The sequence below is a fragment of the Convolutriloba macropyga genome, chromosome 14 (genome assembly GCF_964194025.1).
Source record: "Convolutriloba macropyga chromosome 14, txConMacr16.3, whole genome shotgun sequence".
NCBI lineage: Eukaryota > Metazoa > Xenacoelomorpha > Acoela > Convolutidae > Convolutriloba > Convolutriloba macropyga.
Window position 1 is genome coordinate 29,168,768 of NC_134481.1, and position 20,236 is coordinate 29,189,003.

The 20,236-nt window shown below is 37.5% G+C and overlaps 2 protein-coding genes across 5 annotated transcripts in view; both read right to left on the minus strand.

Moving 5' to 3' along the window:
• Window positions 1–20,236, minus strand: part of LOC142353214 (uncharacterized) — a 712,302-nt gene that overhangs the window by 392,714 nt on the left and 299,352 nt on the right. The gene's annotated exons all lie outside the window — the stretch shown is intronic.
• Window positions 18,489–20,236, minus strand: part of LOC142353233 (uncharacterized) — a 137,995-nt gene continuing 136,247 nt past the window's right edge. For all 4 annotated transcript variants that reach the window (XM_075405465.1, XM_075405464.1, XM_075405463.1 and 1 more), the window contains one exon: window positions 18,489–20,154. In XM_075405465.1, coding sequence (XP_075261580.1) covers window positions 19,978–20,154 — 177 coding nt within the window. In that variant the 3' untranslated portion in view covers window positions 18,489–19,977. The remainder of the gene's footprint in view (window positions 20,155–20,236) is intronic.

Below are 20,236 nucleotides of genomic sequence, written 5' to 3' on the forward strand. Positions count from 1 at the left end.
CTGACCCCTTGGAAAAGTTGTGAAAACATCCCCTGGACGAGACGGTGAAGTACGAGTTGCCAAAGTAAAAACGGCTTACGGCTCGTTCGTGCGTCTGGTTGCCGGCCTCGCACGGGTTTTTTCTCCGTAGTTTTTTAAGTCAAATTTTCGCGCCGGTCTTAGGCAACTTGAGCAACATCCACCCCCTTTGATGTTATTACCCTTACAGTTTTTTCATTTCCAATTGTATAGGTTCAAGGATATCGGATCAAACGACAATCAAGATGATCTTCAACTCGCTGCCCTCCTTCTTGGATCATGTTCCCAATGACCTTGAGAACTCAAGAAAAGCATGACATTTGCTGATGATTAAAACTACCGCCAAAAACCTGAGAGTTACTCTTTCCCGAAAACATCTGACAAGAAGTTGCAACCAAATATGAGCAACCAAAAGTCTAGATTATATGTTTCATTACATAGCATAGAGCTAACTCAGTACTGCCCTAACCACAATGGGGCAACATCCACGTTGTTAAGGCGAAGCCATTGTAGTGCCTGAGACGCAAAAACCGGAGACAGTTCCCCTACATGATGCATTTGCATACTTTGCAATAGCTGAATGGTATTGATTTATGAATGTACATTGCACTGAGTAAATGAAATGATCAGGATGCTCCTTGGAGGTCCCAGCAGCGTCCTTTTTATTGAAATTTTTTGAGCTGCATATAAACTGCTCTTTCAATAGGTTGAAAAATTTTTGATGAAAGAATTTTGGGAAGTAATCAATTCATGGTTTTCTATCAATGTTATCCTTTCACGACTCTAATTGAGGCTTTATCATCAGGAGCCAGCTCATCACACGCAGTATGTCTAACGGATTTTCCAAATTAGCTTGCCTTTATTTTGCGTCAGTAGATGCTCAATTTAGGAATGATTTTTGGTACTAAAAACAAGTCTTGCTACATGCGGGCTCTGAACGAATTCAACTATTATTCAAGTGAGCAATAAAAAAGAATCGTTATCGGATCTCTTCGGGGATAGAGCAGCCAATCCATTAATTTTTATAGAAAATATACTGCTTGTCAGGCAAAACATTCTCAAGCCTAATACTATAATCTTGCTGTCAACATGTTTCTCAGAGAACTGATTCTGCTCAGAAATATAAGCTTCCAATTTTTGGCAAACGCTTTTTGAAATATGATTTTGAGGGTTTAACTGATTTTTGGACTCAAGCTCATTACTTTCAATTTTCAATTGTTGTTTTCTGAGCGCCTCCAGATGTATCCTACTGGCTTTTGTCGATATTTTTAGACACTCGGCTTTAAAACTTTAAACTGGGTCCAGAAAAATCATTGTAATATCTAGGATTGTGTGATAATGCTTTTTCATATTCAAGTTCTGCATTACTTATGTTGTAGCAGCATGCGGTCCGTCAGTATGGTTGGGATAGTGAACGATTTCCCTGAGTTACAAAATATAAATAGTTTTAATCCTTCTTCGTTGATATAAATGAGCATCCAACCCTAACACGGGTAAAACTTTCCCAAACCAAAAAATTTCTTGCTATCAAAATATCAAAGGTTTAATTGCAACTATAAAAAGTGGTCAAAATGGAGCATATTGCCAGCAGATTGCCGGATGTTTTAAAACATATCTCTAGTCTAATCATCTGTTAATTTGTTAAAAGAGCACGTCTAAGTTTCACGTTGTTGGACAAAAGAGTCAAGTTTTTGTTGCAATTTTGGCGGTTTTCGAATCATCTTGAAAGTTGCAATAACATTGGCAACATGCTGCAAGGGCACAAAGGGGGCATCAAGGGTTTTCGGAGGCATCAATTGATTGAAGTCTTTTCTCATCTTCTTTGAAATTGGCTCTGAAACTGTAGGCTGAAATGTTGTCAATATGGTCAGTACATCAATTTGTGGGAAAGGGGTATCTCACGTTGCCTGAAACCGGAGCGAGAAAAAATCAAAAAATAAACTACGGAGAAAAAACGCGTGCGAGACCGGAAACGGGGCGAACGAACGTGCCGTAAGCCGTTTTTACCTTTACGACTCGTGTTTCTCCATCTCGTCCTGGCGTTGTCTCCATGACTCTTCCCAGTGGCCAAATGCCTCTTGGTGTTTGGTCTTTCAACACCCAAACAATGTCGTCTACTTTGAGAGGTCGATCGTTGCTGTTTGACCATTTCGACCGTCGGCTAAGGGTTGGCAGATACTCTTTCACCAAGCGTCGCCATATATGGTTCATCAGCTTCTGCGTGTTTTTCCATGTCTTCAAGCTTGCAGGTTGCTGGTCTCCAAATTGTCCTGATGGCAAGCTATTGAAGGGACGCTGGATAGGAAAGTGGTTTGGAGTCAAAGGTTCCTCGTTGTCAGGCTGCTCAGCAACGTTAGTCAGTGGTCTGGAGTTGAGGATTGATTCTGTTTCCACCATAATTGTTAGGAAAGTGTCAAAAGAGAGTCTTCTGGATCCTAGAATGAGGAGGAGCGTTCTTTTGGCGCTCTGGATCAAACGCTCCCAGACACCGCCAAAATGAGGGCCGCATGGGGGATTGAATTTCCACGTTGTATTGGCTACTGCTAAAGCTTTGTAGATTCTGTCATTGTCCAAGGCTTTAACAGTTTTCTTCAGTTCTTCAGAAGCGCCAACGAAAGTTTTCCCGTTGTCGCTGTAGAGAAGTTGGGGCTGGCATCGACGACTGCAAAATCTTCTGAAGGCATTGAGAAACGTATGAAGGGTCCAAAGAATGTAGAAGGGTCCAAAGAAATCTACACCAGAATTAGCAAAGGGGAACTGTGTTTTTGTTGTTGGAAAACGAAAACTAGGTAATGGTGCCATAATTGGTTGAATGTTTTTCGTGTCAAAGCGTCGACATAAGAAACAATGAAACCGTACGCTTGCTAACGCTTTCCGAAGGCCAATCATATGGTAACGTTGTTGAATGAATGCTTTTGTTGGTTCTGTGGACTGGTGAATACATATTTGATGGGCATGTTCCAAGTACAAACGAACAATTTTGTCCTTGGCGTGCAAAATTATTGGACGTTTTTCCAAATCCAGTTGTGTTGGTGCATACTGCAATCGACCACAAGATCTGAGTAATCCGTCCTCATCCAACAGCGGATTTAAGCATCGTATTTTGCACTTAGAATCTAGTTTGATTTCACGTTGTAAGGAATTAACGGTCGAATGGAAAAAACTGTCCTGAGATAATTTCAGGAGATAATTTCTTGATAATTGAATGTCTTCAGTTGTGTATTGGTGATTGTTCGTTCGCATTTTCTTTGCACGATTAATTAGGTTAAAAACTGTTGCAACTGTCAGAAGAAGTTTGTTCCATGCTGAGAATTTACTCGGATCGACTATAGGTTTAATTGTCTTGGGACTTCTCGTGACTGCCGCACATTTTGCGCGTGATTTGTTTATCTCATTCCAGGTCGACTCGCTTTGGCAAAGAAATTGGGGTGGATCTAACCATTTCTGCTGAATTTCGTTTGTCTCAAGACCGCGAGTTCCGTGATCGGCGGGATTGAGATAAGTTGAGATGTGATGCCATTGCTGGGGTGAAGAACTTTTATGAATTTCTCGCAATCTGTTTGAAACAAAAACGTTTTGCTTCTTATTTGAGGCTATCCAGTCCAAAACTACTTGACTGTCGGACCAGAGAAGAATTTGGTCTAATGTCAGTGTCATTTCTCTTTGGATCAGTTGTAGAAGGCGCACTCCTATAACAGCGGCTTCTAGTTCCATTTTTGGCACACTTATTTGTTTAATGGGAGCAAATTTGCATTTTCCCATGAGAAAGCATGCTTGTGGCGGAGTGGTTTGAGTATTGGTTGTACGGAGGTAAGCAACGGCTGCCATAGCTGCCATTGAGGCATCCACAAATATATGAAGTTGGCTGCTTGTGATTTTACTGAAATTGTGAACAGTTCTTGGTATTCGGATTTCGGGCATGGCAAAGTAGCTGTTTAGAACTTTCTGGAGGTTAGGGTGTAGTTCATGTGGTATCAAATCATCCCATTTTCTTCCAAGTTTCCAAATCTGCTGCAAAATCATTTTGATTCTAATTGTCAGGGGAGACAACAGGCCGAAGGGATCGAAGATTGAAGATACCAAATTAAAAATTTTCCTTTGTGTGTACACTGTTGCATTGTTGTAGGGGAAACATGACAAAATCGTCAGTTGTTATGTTCCATTTTTGACCAAGGACTCTTATGATCTCTTTTGTCTCGTCTTTGTCGTCGGAAGGGATTTCAGCAAGTACATCTGGTTGGTTCGAAACAAATTTTGTCAACCTGAAGCCACCATTTTTCAGGCATCTTGTTGTCTGTGATATGACTTCTTTGGCTTCTGAAATTGTTGGCAGGGACTGAATGTAGTCATCCATATAAAAGTGGTGTTTAATAGCGTTCAAGGCGGCTGGAAATTCACTTTTGTTGTCTTCTGCACATTTATTGAGCACATAAATTGCGCAAAATGGTGAACATGTTGCGCCAAAGATTAATCTAGTGAATTGAAATTGTCGAATGGAGTTGTCTATCATCCAAAGGAAACGAAGAGCAGACTGGTCTTCTTGTCTCACGGCAATCTGCATAAACATTCCTTCGATGTCTGACAAAACAGCAACCGGGTGTTCTCTGAATCTCATTAGCACTCCAACTAAGTTATTTAGCCAGTCAGGACCAGTTAAAAGATTTGAGTTCAGTGATTCACCGCGGAATTTTGATGCTGCGTTGGCAACTCTTCTTACTTTTCCGGGTTTGTTTGGATTAGTGACTGGATGATGAGGTAAGTACCATATTGACTCTGGGGTTGGTGCTTGCATTTCGACTGGCTTGACAAAATTTTTATCCAAGTCTGTTTGGAGTGTCTGGTTGAACTTCTGATTGAGACCGGGATCGTTTTGTAGTCGTTTTTGTAGACTTTTTAGTTGACTGACTGCTGAGAAATAGTTATTCTGGAGTTTCTTTACAGGTTTCCAAGGAAGGCCAATCTGATATCTTTCACCGTTGTGACAGATTGAGTTTTCCATTGTTTGAACTGCTAATTGGTCTAGTGAGCTGTCTTCATTCTGTTCGGGTAATGTACCTTCAGCTTCTATTTTCCAGAATCTTTGAACTAATTCGTCCAATGGTTCCTCTTCAGTGTCTTTCCGGCAGACATGGTAAATGATTGGTTGGCGAGGGGGCTTGTTTGCGTTCATTGTTTTAGGAGATAGCTCGTACTCTCCAGCGAGAGTCCAACCAAGCTTTGTTTTTACGCCGAATGGACGCTTTTTGCTACCTTGGATTACGTCGACTGGATATGTGAAGGCAAACGTATTGACACCGAGAAGGGCGCCTATTGCACCGTTGGCTATGTCAGGGAAATAAATGTGACTAAGTTCCTTAAAGGTGTCGCATAATTGATTGAGTTCAAGAACGTTAGCGGGTGATACATTGAGACATGGCGTGCTATAGGCTCTTGCAATGCTGAAGTGTTGATTGATTTTGTCATAAGGCGTTACTGTTACTGTTTCACTAATTTTGGACAGTGGCATTTCATGTTCAGTGTTTAGGTACTGCAGAGTTGTTGATGCTTGTGCTTCGCAGGGAAGCTCAAGAAAGCTAGTAACTTTATCCAGCGGGAAGGTGAACTGGCTCCCGGGGTAAATCAAGGCGTAGGTATCAAACACTTTACTACCGTTTACAAATGAAACTGGTATTATTTGTAGTTGTTCATACCATTCAGGAGGAGGAATTGTATTTCGGTTGATACTGAAGTTTTGGGTCGGATTCGAAGCACTCAAATGGGCGCGTTGAATATTTTGTTGCTGTGATTGTCTTTTCCCAGAAAACGATTGACCGTATCTTGTCTGCTGGCTCTTTGTACTGCTGACAGTGTCAGCACTTTTGTTTTGATTTTGTTGTTGAAAGGATGGCTGTGTTTGGGGGCTTGCTAGATTTTGTGTTGGCTGATGGGGATTGCTTGTTGAGAAGGCAGCGGTGGGCCGCTTAACTTGTTTCGAAGGATCATGCAAAGTTGTGTGGTGAAATCCTTTACATGTTTGGCATCGTTTTGTGGACGGACATGACTGCTTAAAATGTTTGTTGCTTAAACAGTTCGAGCAAAGATTGTTCTTGCTCACAATGTCATACCTTTGGTCTGGCGCACATTTCTGGTATTCAGGGCATGTTGCGAGTATGTGACTTCCTTTGCATTTTTCGCAAGACTTGTTTGACTGATCAGCATCTTTACGCGGAGAAAAGGGTGGTTGACCATGCTGGTTTGCAGGGCGACTTGAGTGCAATGAATTCGGTTTCCAATTGTTTTGTGAAGTATTAGAAAATTGATTCATAGCATTGCTGTTCCTATTATCATTGTTGTTGTTAATTCTGCTAATGCTATTACTGTTGTGACCGAAAGTGTTCCAATTATTAAACGGCTTATGAACATTTTCTCTGTTGATTTTGTCGTATACTTGGGCCTGTACTTCAAGCCACTTCTGAAAATCAGAGACGGTTGGTTGATTTCCAATTGATGTTATTGTATACTCTGTCCATTTTATCAGAATATTATGTGGAATTTTTTCTTTTGCCTTTTTCATCAATGTTGAACTTTGCAAGTCGGCTTTGAAGCCTAAATATTCAAAAGCTTGCACTAATCGTTTGAGAAAAGAAGCAAAAGATACGAAACTCTGTTTGTTGTAGTCATTGTTCGGACGCCAGGCTTCCAGTTGATTGATGAAAGCATTCACAACAATGCTGGGATCTCCAAAGTGATCCATGAGTTCTTTCAAAGCAATCGCGTAGTAAGCTGGGTCACACGAGTAGGCTTGAATTTTTTCTTTGGCTTTTCCTACGACCGAGTTCTGTAAGTATGTTATACGGTGTCTATCCGTAAGGCTAGTATTATTGTGAACTAGGTTGAAAAAATTGTTTATCCACTCATGGTATTTCAGTGGGTTACCATTGAAATTTGATATTGTTATTGGTGGAAGTTTAATGGAATTTTTGTTTGTGGTTTGTAAATTAAAATTATTTTCAAACGGGATTGTTTCTGTTTGTATTTCAGTTCGTGGCTGAAACAGTTGCTTTCCAGAAAAAGACCAATTTGGAATTTGTTTCGAATTTCCCGAAATGTTTGGTTGGCAAATATATTGAGTAAAGGGGGGAAGAATAGCTGTTTGGTAGTTTGTAAAGGGATTTTCCGGAGTAAGCGGACAATTAGGTGGCTGAGATGATGTACAGCAAACAAGGTTGGTACCTTGGTTGTTGAGTGTTGTATTCGAGGGGAAAACAATTCCATTGTTTGGTTCTTCCGTTCGATTTCCATTGCTAAAATGAACTCCAGTTGGGTAAAGTGGGTTCTGAAATTGTTGGGAAACGTTTGTTTGCGCTACTGTTGGTAACGACATTGCTGACGCCAATTTTACGCTGTTCTGGTTTTCACTTATTGGAACAGCTGAAAATTGACTGTTTGAAACAGTTTGAGCAGTTGCACTTTGATTGTTGTCAAAATGTAGGGGATTGTGTCGACTGTCTTCGTAACAATATGGATTTGGCGTGGTCTCATTTGTCACTCTATTTGTTCTTTTTTCTGAATGAAATTGACGCTGAAGCATTTGCTCATTCAAATTGCATGAACTTGATGTTTGGTATGTACTGGTTTTGTTAACTGGGCAGTTATGTTGAATTGAGTTTGGTAAATCCAATGCATGACGTTGTATGCTTTGATCTTCTCTTTTGTTATTTAAGGGAACAGAGGAGTTTTCTTTTGGTCTAACTGTGGCATTTGCTGGTTGATTTATTGGCATTTCGGGCAATGTGATCAGCTTTGAACTAGAGAACCGGTTCAATTCTTCAATTGATGAGTGAATTAATTCCGGCTGGTTATCAATAGATTCAACAGGAAATAAGACTGCAGTTTGATTCATTGGAATGGAGGGTTGTTGAATTGAAGCAAACTGGTTGAAAGTGTTCTCTTGCTCTCTGAGCACAACTTTGTGTACTGGGGATTGAGGATTACTCAAGACAAATCTGTCTTGAATGTTTGGTCTGGATAATAGGGTTGATGCTGGTGTTGGGGCTGCTAACAACGACATTGACTGATTTATGTGTTCAACCGTCGTAAAATTTTTTACTGATTCTTCAGTCAATTCTCTAGTATCCTGCGCAAATTGGCTGTTGCTCTGAAGGAATTTGGAGAGAAGGTTGGGTTTATTTTCTCCTTGCGGAAGGAAAAACGATGGTTTCGCCGGTCTTGGGGGCACTGGAGGGGAGACATCGCTGGCAGGGTTCTTTACTGTCATGTTGTTTTGCTCTGAGTTTTGGGAAACTGGTGTAAATCGATGCAACTCAAGTTGTCTTCTTGAGGACTGTGAGATGCAGCTGATGTCATCGAGTTGATGATTGACTCAATTGACCATCATCGTCGAGACTGTTGACTTCTAGTTCCAACTTTTCTAGACGAGAGATCAAGTTCGATTGACGCTTCATGACCGAATTTATGCTACTGAAGCTTACTTTTTCAATCATGATGCTGTCAAGGTTTGTCTTCAGCTCTTCAACGCTCTCCTTGATTTTGTTGATCAACAAAGAAAGAGTGCGGAAGCTTTTTCTCTGCTCAACGGATGTCTGTAAGAGATCAAGCTGATTTTTCATGTTGAGCTCAGTCATTTTGAACTTGTTCAATGCGTATTGTAACTTCTGGCTGTTTTCTTTTGTCATCTTGATGAACCGGCTGTAGTCAACTCGTAATGGTTCTGTTGTATTTAAAGTAAAGGTAAAGAACGGCTCGAAATTTACGGAGCGACGACTTTTTGGTAAATTAAAAACCTCTTAAGTTTTTGTAGGCTAATCAGCCTAGCTCTTTTCGTTCAAAAGTAGCAACGCAATTTTTCACAAAAACAGGAATCCTTAAGGTGTTTTTTTGGTGCTAAATCTAGCTAAGAATTTGCTTAAAAAGTGTGTACCGTTGATTTGTTGAACAGGACCAAATAATTGCTTTCAATTTTTTTCACATATATGACTTCGCAACGATTCTCCTGTAAATTTTAGTTCTCCTTTAATCACAATCAAAGTACCAGAAAAAATTTTACTGAAGTGTTTTCTTTTTGGGTGTGGTGTTTTAGGAACAAATAAAACCTAAAACCAAACAAACTAAATCTATATTGATACTTCTTCAAAATAAGTTAACTTCTTTTAAAATTTAAAATGCGGTGCGACCAGGCAAAGTGAGCTACAGACAAGCAGAGAAAACTGTTTGCTTAAAAGCTGGGTCTACTTTGAAGCTCTTTTCCAAGAAATTCTGTTTTGCGATTCTTATGAAGTTAAGGACAACTGCTACCATTAATCTGCTTATATTTGTTTCTGGATATTATCTACCACCTATGAATTGCTCATCTTTACTTTGGTGACTACTGCGACCCAACGGAAACACACTCCTCTTCAGTTGGTGACTACTGAGACCAAAGGGGTAAAAGGGACTTCTTTCGGCAACTTCTGAGACCGCGGACAAAAAAGAAGAGACGTTTGAATTTTCCAACTTAAAGGGACTATATGCGTGAATGAATTTGAGTGGGTAATTATTCGAGAGCTTTTGATTTACTTCTTTTTGAGATCTTATCTTCTCTTTTATTTCTCTTGAGAAGGTATTTTCAGTGTATACTACTCAATTAACTAGATGCGCGGCTAGTAGTATGCAAAAAGAAAACAAAATAAGTGTAAATGTCGGGTTTTTTTAGGAAAGCATACTACCCCATTAACTAGGCTCGCGGCTAGTAGTATGCAATTAATATCAAAGAAAACACAAACCTCTTTGCAGGTTTTTTTGTCAGAAGCTTTTCAGTAATTTTCTGTCTGTTGTTTTCGGTTTTGCAGAATGGTTATATAATTTTTCAGCTTGTTTTTTAATGAACTGCGGAGGTATATAAAATAGCTCTTTTTTGAAAATTGATTGATTTTTCCTTTAATAAGAAAAAAAACGTTAGAAAAACGTTTTTTTGATTTTTATATAACAGAGAAACAATTTTGCCATTTTCTGTTGCTTCTTTGCAGTTTTGAAATAGATGAAATAAATTTTCAGATTATTTTCAAACAAACGGATGGAGCTATTTCGAACGCTTTCTTGTTATCTACTGAAAATTTCCAATTAACATTAGAAAAATGTTTTTTTGAGTTTTTTATGTAAAAGAAGCAAATTTGCAATTTTCAAGTTGCCTCTTTATAAGTTTGTATATTCAATCAACTGACTTTGAGACTTGTTTTCCAACAAAACAAGGGGAGCTAATCAATGGGTTTCAGTGGAACTATTAAATGTTTTATTCAAAACGTTAGGAAAACGTTTTTTGAATTTTTAGATTCAAAGAAGCAATTTTTGTCAAAATTGAGTTGCTTCTTTACAAAATTGCGAAATCGATAAACTGATATTGAAGCTTATTTTCCAACAAATCCAGGGGGGCTAATCAATGGGTTTCAGTGGAACTATTAAATGTTTTCTTCAAAACGTTAGGAAAACGTTTTTTAAATTTTTAGATTCAAAGAAGCAATTTTTGTCAAAATTGAGTTGCTTCTTTACAAAATTGCGAAATCGATAAACTGATTTTGAAGCTTATTTTCCAACAAACCCAGGGGGGCTAATCAATGGGTTTTTTGGATTTATTAAAAGGTTTTCCCTAAAACGTTAGAAAAACGTTTTTTGATTTTTTGTAGTCAAGGAAGCAAATTTTGTCAAAATTGAGTTGCTTCTCTACAAAAATGCAAAATGGATAAATTGATTTTGAAGCTTCTTTTCCAACGAACCCAGGGGGCTAATCAATGGGTTTTTTGGATTTAATAAAAAGGTTTCATTAAGACGTTAGAAAAACGTTTTTTTAATTTTTGACGCTCAAAAAAGCACTTTTGCGACTTTCTCATTTTTGAGCAAAAATTTTACATAAGGTGTTCAACCAAAATAAAGTTGATTTTAGGTCCAACTGAAGTGTTCCATTCAAATAAAAATTTTACTTTCATGTAGATTTTTTGCGACAAATTGAGAAAATTGTTTTTGAGTTTTTCCGATGCAAAAAACGCTATATCGTTTTTTTCGGGCAATTTGTGTTTTTTTTTCGTTAATTGCTGACTTGTAGTTGCTCACGGCTATTTCTTTCATAAACCATCTACCAAAAGCTCGTTGGGGGACAATTTTTGTGTGTTTGAGATTTTTTGTCGCAAAAAAAATCACGTTTTTTTTGGATACCTCTAACCGGGGAAAGGACTTCTAAGGTGACGTCTGGAACCTCGGGCGATCATCTCTTGGTGACGTCTGTAACCAAAAAAATGTCAGGCCTTCTTGGTCGGGTGACGTCTGAAAACCCTTGAAAAAAAACTCTTCGTCTTTGGTTGGCTCGTCTGCAATAAGAAACTGTGTCGTAGTCTTGGATATTAGTCTTGGGGTGTGCTCATGCCCCCTCTTTGTTTCAAAAAAATTAAATTTAATTCAGAAGGTTTTATGTCCTTATTATCAAGGCGAATGGTCGCCAAAATTATGTTTTAAAACATATCTCTAGTCTAATCATTTGTTAATTTGTTAAAAGAGCACGTCTAAGTTTCACGTTGTTGGACAAAAGAGTCAAGTTTTTGTTGCAATTTTGGCGGTTTTCGAATCATCTTGAAAGTTGCAATAACATTGGCAACACCGGAATAGCTGGGCAATAGACTTACAAGACGTAAAAATAAATATAGAAGCAGATAAAAGAATGTTGTATCCTAGGGAGCTTTTTGGGTATACTGTGGTATATTAGGAAATTAGGAAATTATGTACCAAATTATTTCACATCATTCGCTGCGGTATGAAATATTCGTGACTGTAAGTTATTCACTTGATGATATTTTATCTCCTTCTGGAAAGTATGTAAATTTGTTCGTTCTCTTACTTAACAATCCATTCTCTTCATAGTCTTAACTAAATTCAGTTGTTCTTCTAAGTTTTAGTTTTGAGTCCAAGGTAGTTCGAAGCGGAAACGTGGCAGTTTTCCAAAGCAAATTCTCAGTGTGAATTTGCATCAGCTTTCCATCACTACTTTCTTAAACTGAGATCTCAAGTGTCACATCTAAATACGGATTCGTGCCGCAAATCCAGCTTGTCTAAATTAGGCAGTATTAACAATATAATTGCTACCCTACCAAACGGAGTATCACAGATACAACAACTTTTGACAGTGGAGAGGTTCTCAACCCTAAAGTCACACCTGAACTAACCGGTGACACTATTTGCAACCCCCAATATAGAAAACACCAAAACCAGAAACTCAGCGTAAGAAAACAACTTAAAAAGTCAAGCGGAAGAATGTTTTATAACAAATACAAAACGAAAAGCGACCGTCAGATGACGAAAAAAAATTGCAGGACAAGTCCTGACCAACAATTTGAAAAATTTACTTTGACCAAGAGAAATAGAAGGCAGTTTGCCAGACTCAATATTTTTGTAAACCTGCAGTCACAAACTGATATTAAATGAAACAGACCGAAAAGACACTATTGTTCAAATGCTTAGATGTTATATTTTGATTAAGAAAATACCCTTCCTGCCCTAATATACCCTTCAATTTGAGTGGCACGCCCTCACTTGATCTTATCTCTTTGATTTAAAGTAAAGAAAAGTCAATTTCAAATAGAGGAAGTTATTTATGAGAGTGAGGTAATCATGTGTGATGGAATATTTAATCACGCGATTAGACGAAAACTCTCTCCACAAGGAATGAAAAAGAACGTCACGCACGCAATGTTCGTTACACAAATTCTGACGGTGGAAAAAAAGAACATAGGATGAGAAGTCCTGACCTTCAATTCAATGGACCTACAATATGCCCTGAATAGACTGAAAACCGTTTGGAAAACAATCCCGTCCAAAAAATTGAAGAAATTGTAAAAATCACAGTCAAAATGCCGCATAGGAACAAAAAACCGCAAGCGAAAAAAGCGAATTTTTGTTAAGACACCATTTTCTCTCCTTACTTTAAAATTAGATCGGACAAAATTTTACGCAGCAAAACCCCTAGCTCTTTTGCTCCACTTCCTATTTCAGCATGACCAAAATCATTACTCCAATTCGAATCCAAAGATCAAGAAAATTTAAGAAAATAACTTAAAAAAACCATAGCCGGAAGAATTCCGGAAACCAATCGAAATATGTCGACCATCCTAATTGACAGGACATAACAAACTTTCTATTTAACCAAACTAATCATTTTAAAAAAAAACAATAACAGGGAAAAAACAATGAAAAAGTGTCTGATAAATAAGATCTTCAAAAGAAAATTTTCAGAAAAATTTCAGAAAAATTTTGTACATGTTGGACACAAAAACAGTTATTGGCAACAAACTGTGTGGTCTTTTGATGAGGTTTTTCTTCATTCATCAAACCATCACTACTTGAGAGATTAACCAACAGAAATAGTTAATAGACCAAGTCGAGGAAAACAAAAAGAATTGAAGGACAAGGTCAAAAAAAATTTTTTAAATTCTAGAACAAAAAATCCAGAAAATGCTAAAACGCTACTTCCCAACCACCAATTACACAAAAACCAATTTTTTTCTTCTGCTAGATCATTCATCAACCCAACGCCTCCCAGAAACAAACAAAAATAAAAAATAAAATAATCGAAAAAACCTGAACAGAATTGGAAACCTGTGTAGTGTTTTTCGGATAAAAGACAGTCATTCGTAGTTTGCAGTGGCAACTTTTAAGAATGACAACTATAGAATTGCACAAAATCAATGAATGAGCAAGAAGACCCACAGGGAGAAGCAAAAAATAAGAAAAAAGATAAAGAACGCATGCGAAAATCGGTCAAATTTTGCTTAAAACTACTTCATTATTTTTTAAGTTAAACAACTCAAAAATAAAATTAAATACCTCAAAAGGCAGCAAAATCAGCTAGAGCAACTAATTCAAACCAAAGAAACCACGACATGTCATCAAAATTTGAAGACGAATAACAAAGTTATATATAAAGTTTTTTGCAAAGATCAGATTGGTTATCAAAATTTTGGTCACTCAGAAGAAAAGGAACAACAAACAATTGGGCAGGAAGCACTCAGATTTTTTTTACAACTGTTTAAGGACTTCTGAGACATCCCCTTTATGTTATATTTTGACCTTACATACGATTGACTTCAATCCAAATTATTAGTTCACGATGAGTATCTCTATCTTCTGTTTCTGATTTCCGTCTGTTATGTTCTTTTTTTAGTCTTCTGTTGTTTTTACTCACCGCTCATTGTATGAGAAAATGTTTATGTGAAACTTTTTAATATCCCAACTCATTAGTTTACAGTAGATCAAGCAATTTTCTTTTCTGTTTGGACAAGTATGTAGCTCGTGCTAATAACATTGTTGCTGATCCCCCCAATTAGCAGTGATTGATAAGAACTGTGAGTTTACTGAAAACTACAGAGAACCCCTGCGCCTAAAAAGAACAATGAACGCTTAAAACAGCCAATCGCTTAAGTTTTTTTGGAAAGTTGTCAATATTCCGTCAAGAACTTCGATTACAAGAGGAACCATTGTGATTCCCATTTTGAGAGGCTATCGTGGTGGAGGCAATTTTTTCGTTCATCTGCCACATAAAGTGCGTATTCGGCCTTTGTGGCCGCAATAGTGAGAGAGTTGGATTGCAGTGACGAAGTAACAGGTACATCAAATGCAGCAGGTTTCCCCGCTTTACAAGCCGGGACAAAGATGTCTCAGTGCCGTGATTGACTTTCCTGTATGAGGTTCTTTTTTCCTACTACTGTTGAGAGGTACGCAGCTGAGCAAGCAGACAATATTTTATCTCGAATTCGTTCATGTCTTGTAATTGCGTTTTCTTGTCCCTGACACACAGTCGCATGATCATCATAGAAGTAAAGAACTCCTGCTTTACAGAACGGTCACCTCTTTTCTCGCGTTGTGAACAGGGATATTAAGTGTTGAAAAGAGCTCAAATATGATTCTGAAATTATATTATTTGCTTTGGGTTTTAAAAGATATTCTTTAAACTAAGACCAAAACCTTCACCAGAAAAAGAATGACAATAAACAAAAAACCTGCTTTGAAGATTCAACAAGTGATCAAAAAAATTTTACTCGCAACCCGAAACTTTTTGCACTCCTACTTTCATACCTACTTCGCAATCTCTTTCAAAATATAGCATGACCAGAAAACTACTCCCTTATTTCTGCTCTTCAGCAATGTGACCTAATCGCTATATTTTAACATATTTTAATTCCTGTTTTAAATACATTCGAACAAAGTTACCCATCAAAAGAACGGATCTTTTCCGTTCCCCCCCCCCAAAATTTTTGGTCGCATATTATTTGCAACCCCCAGACCCACGTTCCATGTTTTTTACAATGATGTACTTTGTAATGGCACGTGCTCTATAATTGGGGAGTATATAACGTGCTTGGGGCACAAACGGAACAAATCCTCAAATTGTGAAGTTGTTTGAAACTGTGGGTCAAACTGTCGGATTTCGTCTGCACGTTTTTTTTTCAATTTGATATTTCTTTCTGGTTTGTCTTGTTTTGTTGTCATTTGTGAAATTAAAATTACGAAAACAGCTTATTTTACATTAACTATTGAGAGAACAAAGTAGGTCATGCATTTCTACGTAGAGACTAACGCGAAACATTTTGCACTCCAACTTTCACACCTATTTCGCAATCTCAAATTGGGGAGTACATAGTGTGCTTGGGGCACAAACGGAACAAATCCTCAAACTGTGAAGTTGTTTGGATCTGTGGGAAAAAGGTCGGATTGCGCCTGCATGTTTTTTTTCGATTTGATATTCCTTTCTGCTTTGTCTTGTTTTGTTGTCATTTGTAAAATTCAAATTACGGAAACAGCCTTTTTTTTCATTTACTATTGAGAGAACAAAGTAGGTCGGGCATTTCTACGACGTAGAGACTAAAGCACGTGTATTATTTTTAAGTAATGAAAAACTATATAATGGCTTGTGCTCTGTACTTGGGGGTGCATAAAGTACTCGGGGGCACAAACGGAAAAGACCCAAAAAACATATGCGGAAGAATTCCGGAAAGGACTCAAAGTTGTCTTTGTCAGAAAGCAGCTTGTCGAATAACTAGTTTCCGATGGCAGTTAGGATCAAAAAGGAAACGACTAATTTAAATCAAATAAAAAAACAAAAATTCTAATACTTTTTCGATTTGCAAATACAAATCCAAAAGTAAACAAAAATTCAGTAATCTAGACAATTTAATTGTGCGCTTAAATTGTGACCAAAATAAACACAAAAATTCTCTAATTTTGAAATAAAGCAAAAACTAACTAATAATTAATTTTTAACAGTTTTGAATTGTTGTTTTTTTTAAAATTCCAAAGAAAAAAGCTTGCCTCTAAAGAACAAATTAGCTTAAGCCTCCCTTTCAATCGCCACAAGCATTTGAAATGCTATCAAAAGAACTTGAAAATTATAGTGTTAGTTTGAAATAACATCTTTAAAGGTAGAAGTTCCAGAAAACAAAACAGCTTGCACGGAAAAAAGCTTCACTTAAACAAAAAAATAGCTCGCATAGCGAAAATTTTTTTCACCTACACTCGCTCTGTTTCAAATGAGGGCATGAACAAAGGAACCACTCTCTTTTCCCCGCTCTTCGAATTTGATCGCCGAAACAACGTATTCAAACTTTACGCACTCCGTTTTCTTGTTCGCGCACATAAAAAACAGAAAACCACAGAGTCTTCAATTCTTAAAAGTTTCCCAATTCTTTGAATTGAAATAAAACCAAGAGAAGACCAATAATAGCCGCAACTATCACTTTTCGGCTATTACAATACTAGACCTAGCATAGACTGGGAACACTATTCAAGAAATGTACCTTTAAATTTTTTTGACCTAAAAATCAAAGTCAAATAGCGTCAAAACTTTTTTAAAGCACTGAAACACCATTTCTCTATACCTTAAAATAAGTTTTAAAAAATTTCACGCTACAAAGTCACTCGCCTTTTATCTCCAATTCGTGTTTCGGCGTGACCAAACCATCACTTCAATTGGACTTCAGAAATTATAAAAAGAATCTTTAAAAGAAAGACAACACACCAATACAGATCTAATTCTTTGCGTTGTAGAAAAAACATACCCGGCAGATTGCCGGAAAATAGCCGCCGTTGATTCCAATAAGCATAATTGGGATTGAACGAATAGAATATATTGAAAAAAAAAGATTTTTGTACAAAAATATTTTTTAAGTCCGATTTATTTTGATGGCATTTCGTAGTTGAACGTACTTCTGTTTCTTAGAGAGAGGCTACAGGGGCTACTATCAACACCAATAAGCATTAGAGGTGGTAACTAAGACTTACAGGAACGACGTTCAAATAGCGGGCATCTAAAATTGGGCTTTATGGGTTTATCCCGTTTCTATTTCTGACTTCAATTTTTTATACCGACTCTGTTCATTTTGAATTGCTTTGCTTAGCAACTGATGTTCGAATTCACTTTTAGCAGAATGAGAGAAGAGAGAAACTAGCCTAAAGAAGTCAAAAAGATTTCACGCAAAATGTCGAAAAAGCGGCAAAATGGTAAAGCGAAAAAAAGTTCGACGAAGTAAAAAAAAAATACGAGCGCAATAATAGCCGGCTGAGAAGATGAGGGCGGCTATTAACAAAGAACGTCGCAAAATAGCTACGCTCAGCTTAGCTTAGCGCTTCGCAGCTATAAATTCAAATCCAACAAACGTCTGAAAAGTTGCTCTTCTTAGACATCTCGGCGTTCGGTTATCAGTATCACTGCATTTATCGGAGTTTATTATAGACTACTTAAGGTTTAAATGAATCAAAACCAATTTATCGCACTTTACATGACACTTCGTACAGAACTGCCATCAGTTCGTTACTTATTTCGCGCATTCAGTTAAACCCTTCAATAAAAACGAACCCTCAAAACGAGTTTGGATGATCTAAAACGTAAATCGTCTAACGCTGGACAAAATACTCACGAAGTACAGGCGGATATAGCTATAGTTGGCTTTCAACTTTGCAGCTATAAACTGATGTACACGTAAACTCACAGGTTGACGCAAGCAAATTTTATCTTCGTCTAGAAGAAACGTCAATTAACTATATGAGTTGTTTCTTACAAGTAAGCTCTTTTTCGTTTCAAACAATGTTTTCACATAAGCTCCATGATATCTACTGTTGATCGCCGTTTTCAGTTAGTACAACGGCCACTAATAAATTTGTGTATCGATTGTCAAAATGGAATGTCTAAAAACGTGTTTTTCACTTGAAGGGATTTATCGTTTTGTCAGACTTTGATAACAATGGGCTCATCCATTCCATGATTTTGAGTGGTAGACAAGCTGAGTAAGATCATCTTTGCTCGGATTTAGAGATAGATCTAGAAAACTACTGGAGAAAGGGCGAGATATGAAGAATTTTGATCTGTAATTTGCGGGTAGTTCTATCCAAGAAAAGAACAACCCCCTTTTTTGAGGGCTGAATTGTTGCAAAGCTCAGTGCTAACTCAACTGAAAAGATAATTGTAGTTAACTTACAATTTACAAAACTATAGAGAGAGAGCTTCGCAATGCAAACATCATCACGAAGGACAGCTTAGCGGGTGAGTGGGGCACGGCAACGGATACTAGTGTCAATGCTGGCTGATAATTCTAATTAACAAACAGACAAAATGTACATTACTCAATGTTAGTTAGCTTCAAACGTGATTTAATAATTCAAAATGAAACTGATTAATGATATTAGAGTAGAGATCATATGTTGATTCAAGGCACTATGAACGAGGTCTCGATGCTGTTCGGATATTTCAATTTTTCCATCTATTAGTAGCTTCGGGAATAGGTGACATGAGAATACGTAAAGAGTTTCAACAACATGGACGGACCTCGTAAGTAGGCAAAATTAAATTGAAATGTATACTGATTGAGAATCGGAAGGCCTGCCTTTGTATGATGTGTGGATGGATTTTGTTTTTATTCGAAACTGCCGGGAAATGAGATACGATTTCATTGGTCACAATCATACCAACACAGACGTACCAACAGAGTTCACGTTGTCAACTTGCAGTCACGTGAATTCGAAAACAAGTTCCCATTTAAGTTGTTACAATAGTTGTGTTGAAGTGGCGCGAGCCCTCAAGGATGGTTATTTCAATTGCTTGCAACTTTTTTCTAAACGACATTTTCAAATTAACCTAGGCCCTTTTATTCAATGCCAAAATGTCCACTTAGCCGATTAGTAATTTTAAATCGGAAAAAAGATCGTTCATCTAACAGACCTCCCAAAAAACGCAAATTAGGCAACAATTTAAAAGAAATCTATTCTACACAATCATAGGATTATTAAAATTATGTTTTACATTTTAAAGCAAATTTAACAAATGACTTTGAAGAAACATTGCTGCTGCTATAAAAAAAAATCAAAATTCAAGAGCTAATTAATTCATATGAAGCAATATAAATGTACAATAGTTTAGTTCAAGTCACTGCCAATCAGACAGGCCAAAAGTGCGTCAGTAATCAATTAAATCATCTTTTGATAGCTACGTAGTTAAAAAAAATGGGCAATTACTTCAAAAGTCGTTAATGGACGAAACAACACAAGATAGATTACACCACAACTTTCTGAATTTAGCATCACGAGCGGCTCATTTCAATTCATGAATATAGCGAACTCAATAGGGTCCACTAAGCTCAATCTCATTTGGTTGTTGGAGAAATAACAACAGATATATTCAAATCTTCAATTGCAAATAATTTTAAGTAGCTTCCAATGGTTTTTGTTCGTATCTTTCATAAACGGTTCCAAAGTCACAAAAAGAGAGCAGTGAAGGCAACGACGTTCATATCAGTTAACAGGGCTATACTCGATGCCGTTTAGACGTAATAATGGCAAATCATGACGTAATAATTTCATGTGCATTTCCATTCGATGACATCACAAAATCAGTTCCATCAAATGAAGTCACAAGAGTTCAATCCAATGACATGGGTTTGTGATCGCGTGATGAGACTAAACCCACGAGTGTGTGTCAATATCGACACCCTGTTGGGGGTTGAGGTGGTGCTGTTGTGCGGATGAGGAAGCCGAAGACTGTTGGTGGTGGTAGTAAGGCTGCTGCTGCTGCTGCTGCTGCTGTTGTCTATATCCCCCCATCATTGAGGTGTCGTGGCGGCCTTGTTTATCGAGCTAAAAAACAGTATAATGGTTGTTGCAGAATTCAATCGGCCGCAGCTATTATTGCGAACTCAACCGACACATGTCAGATCTT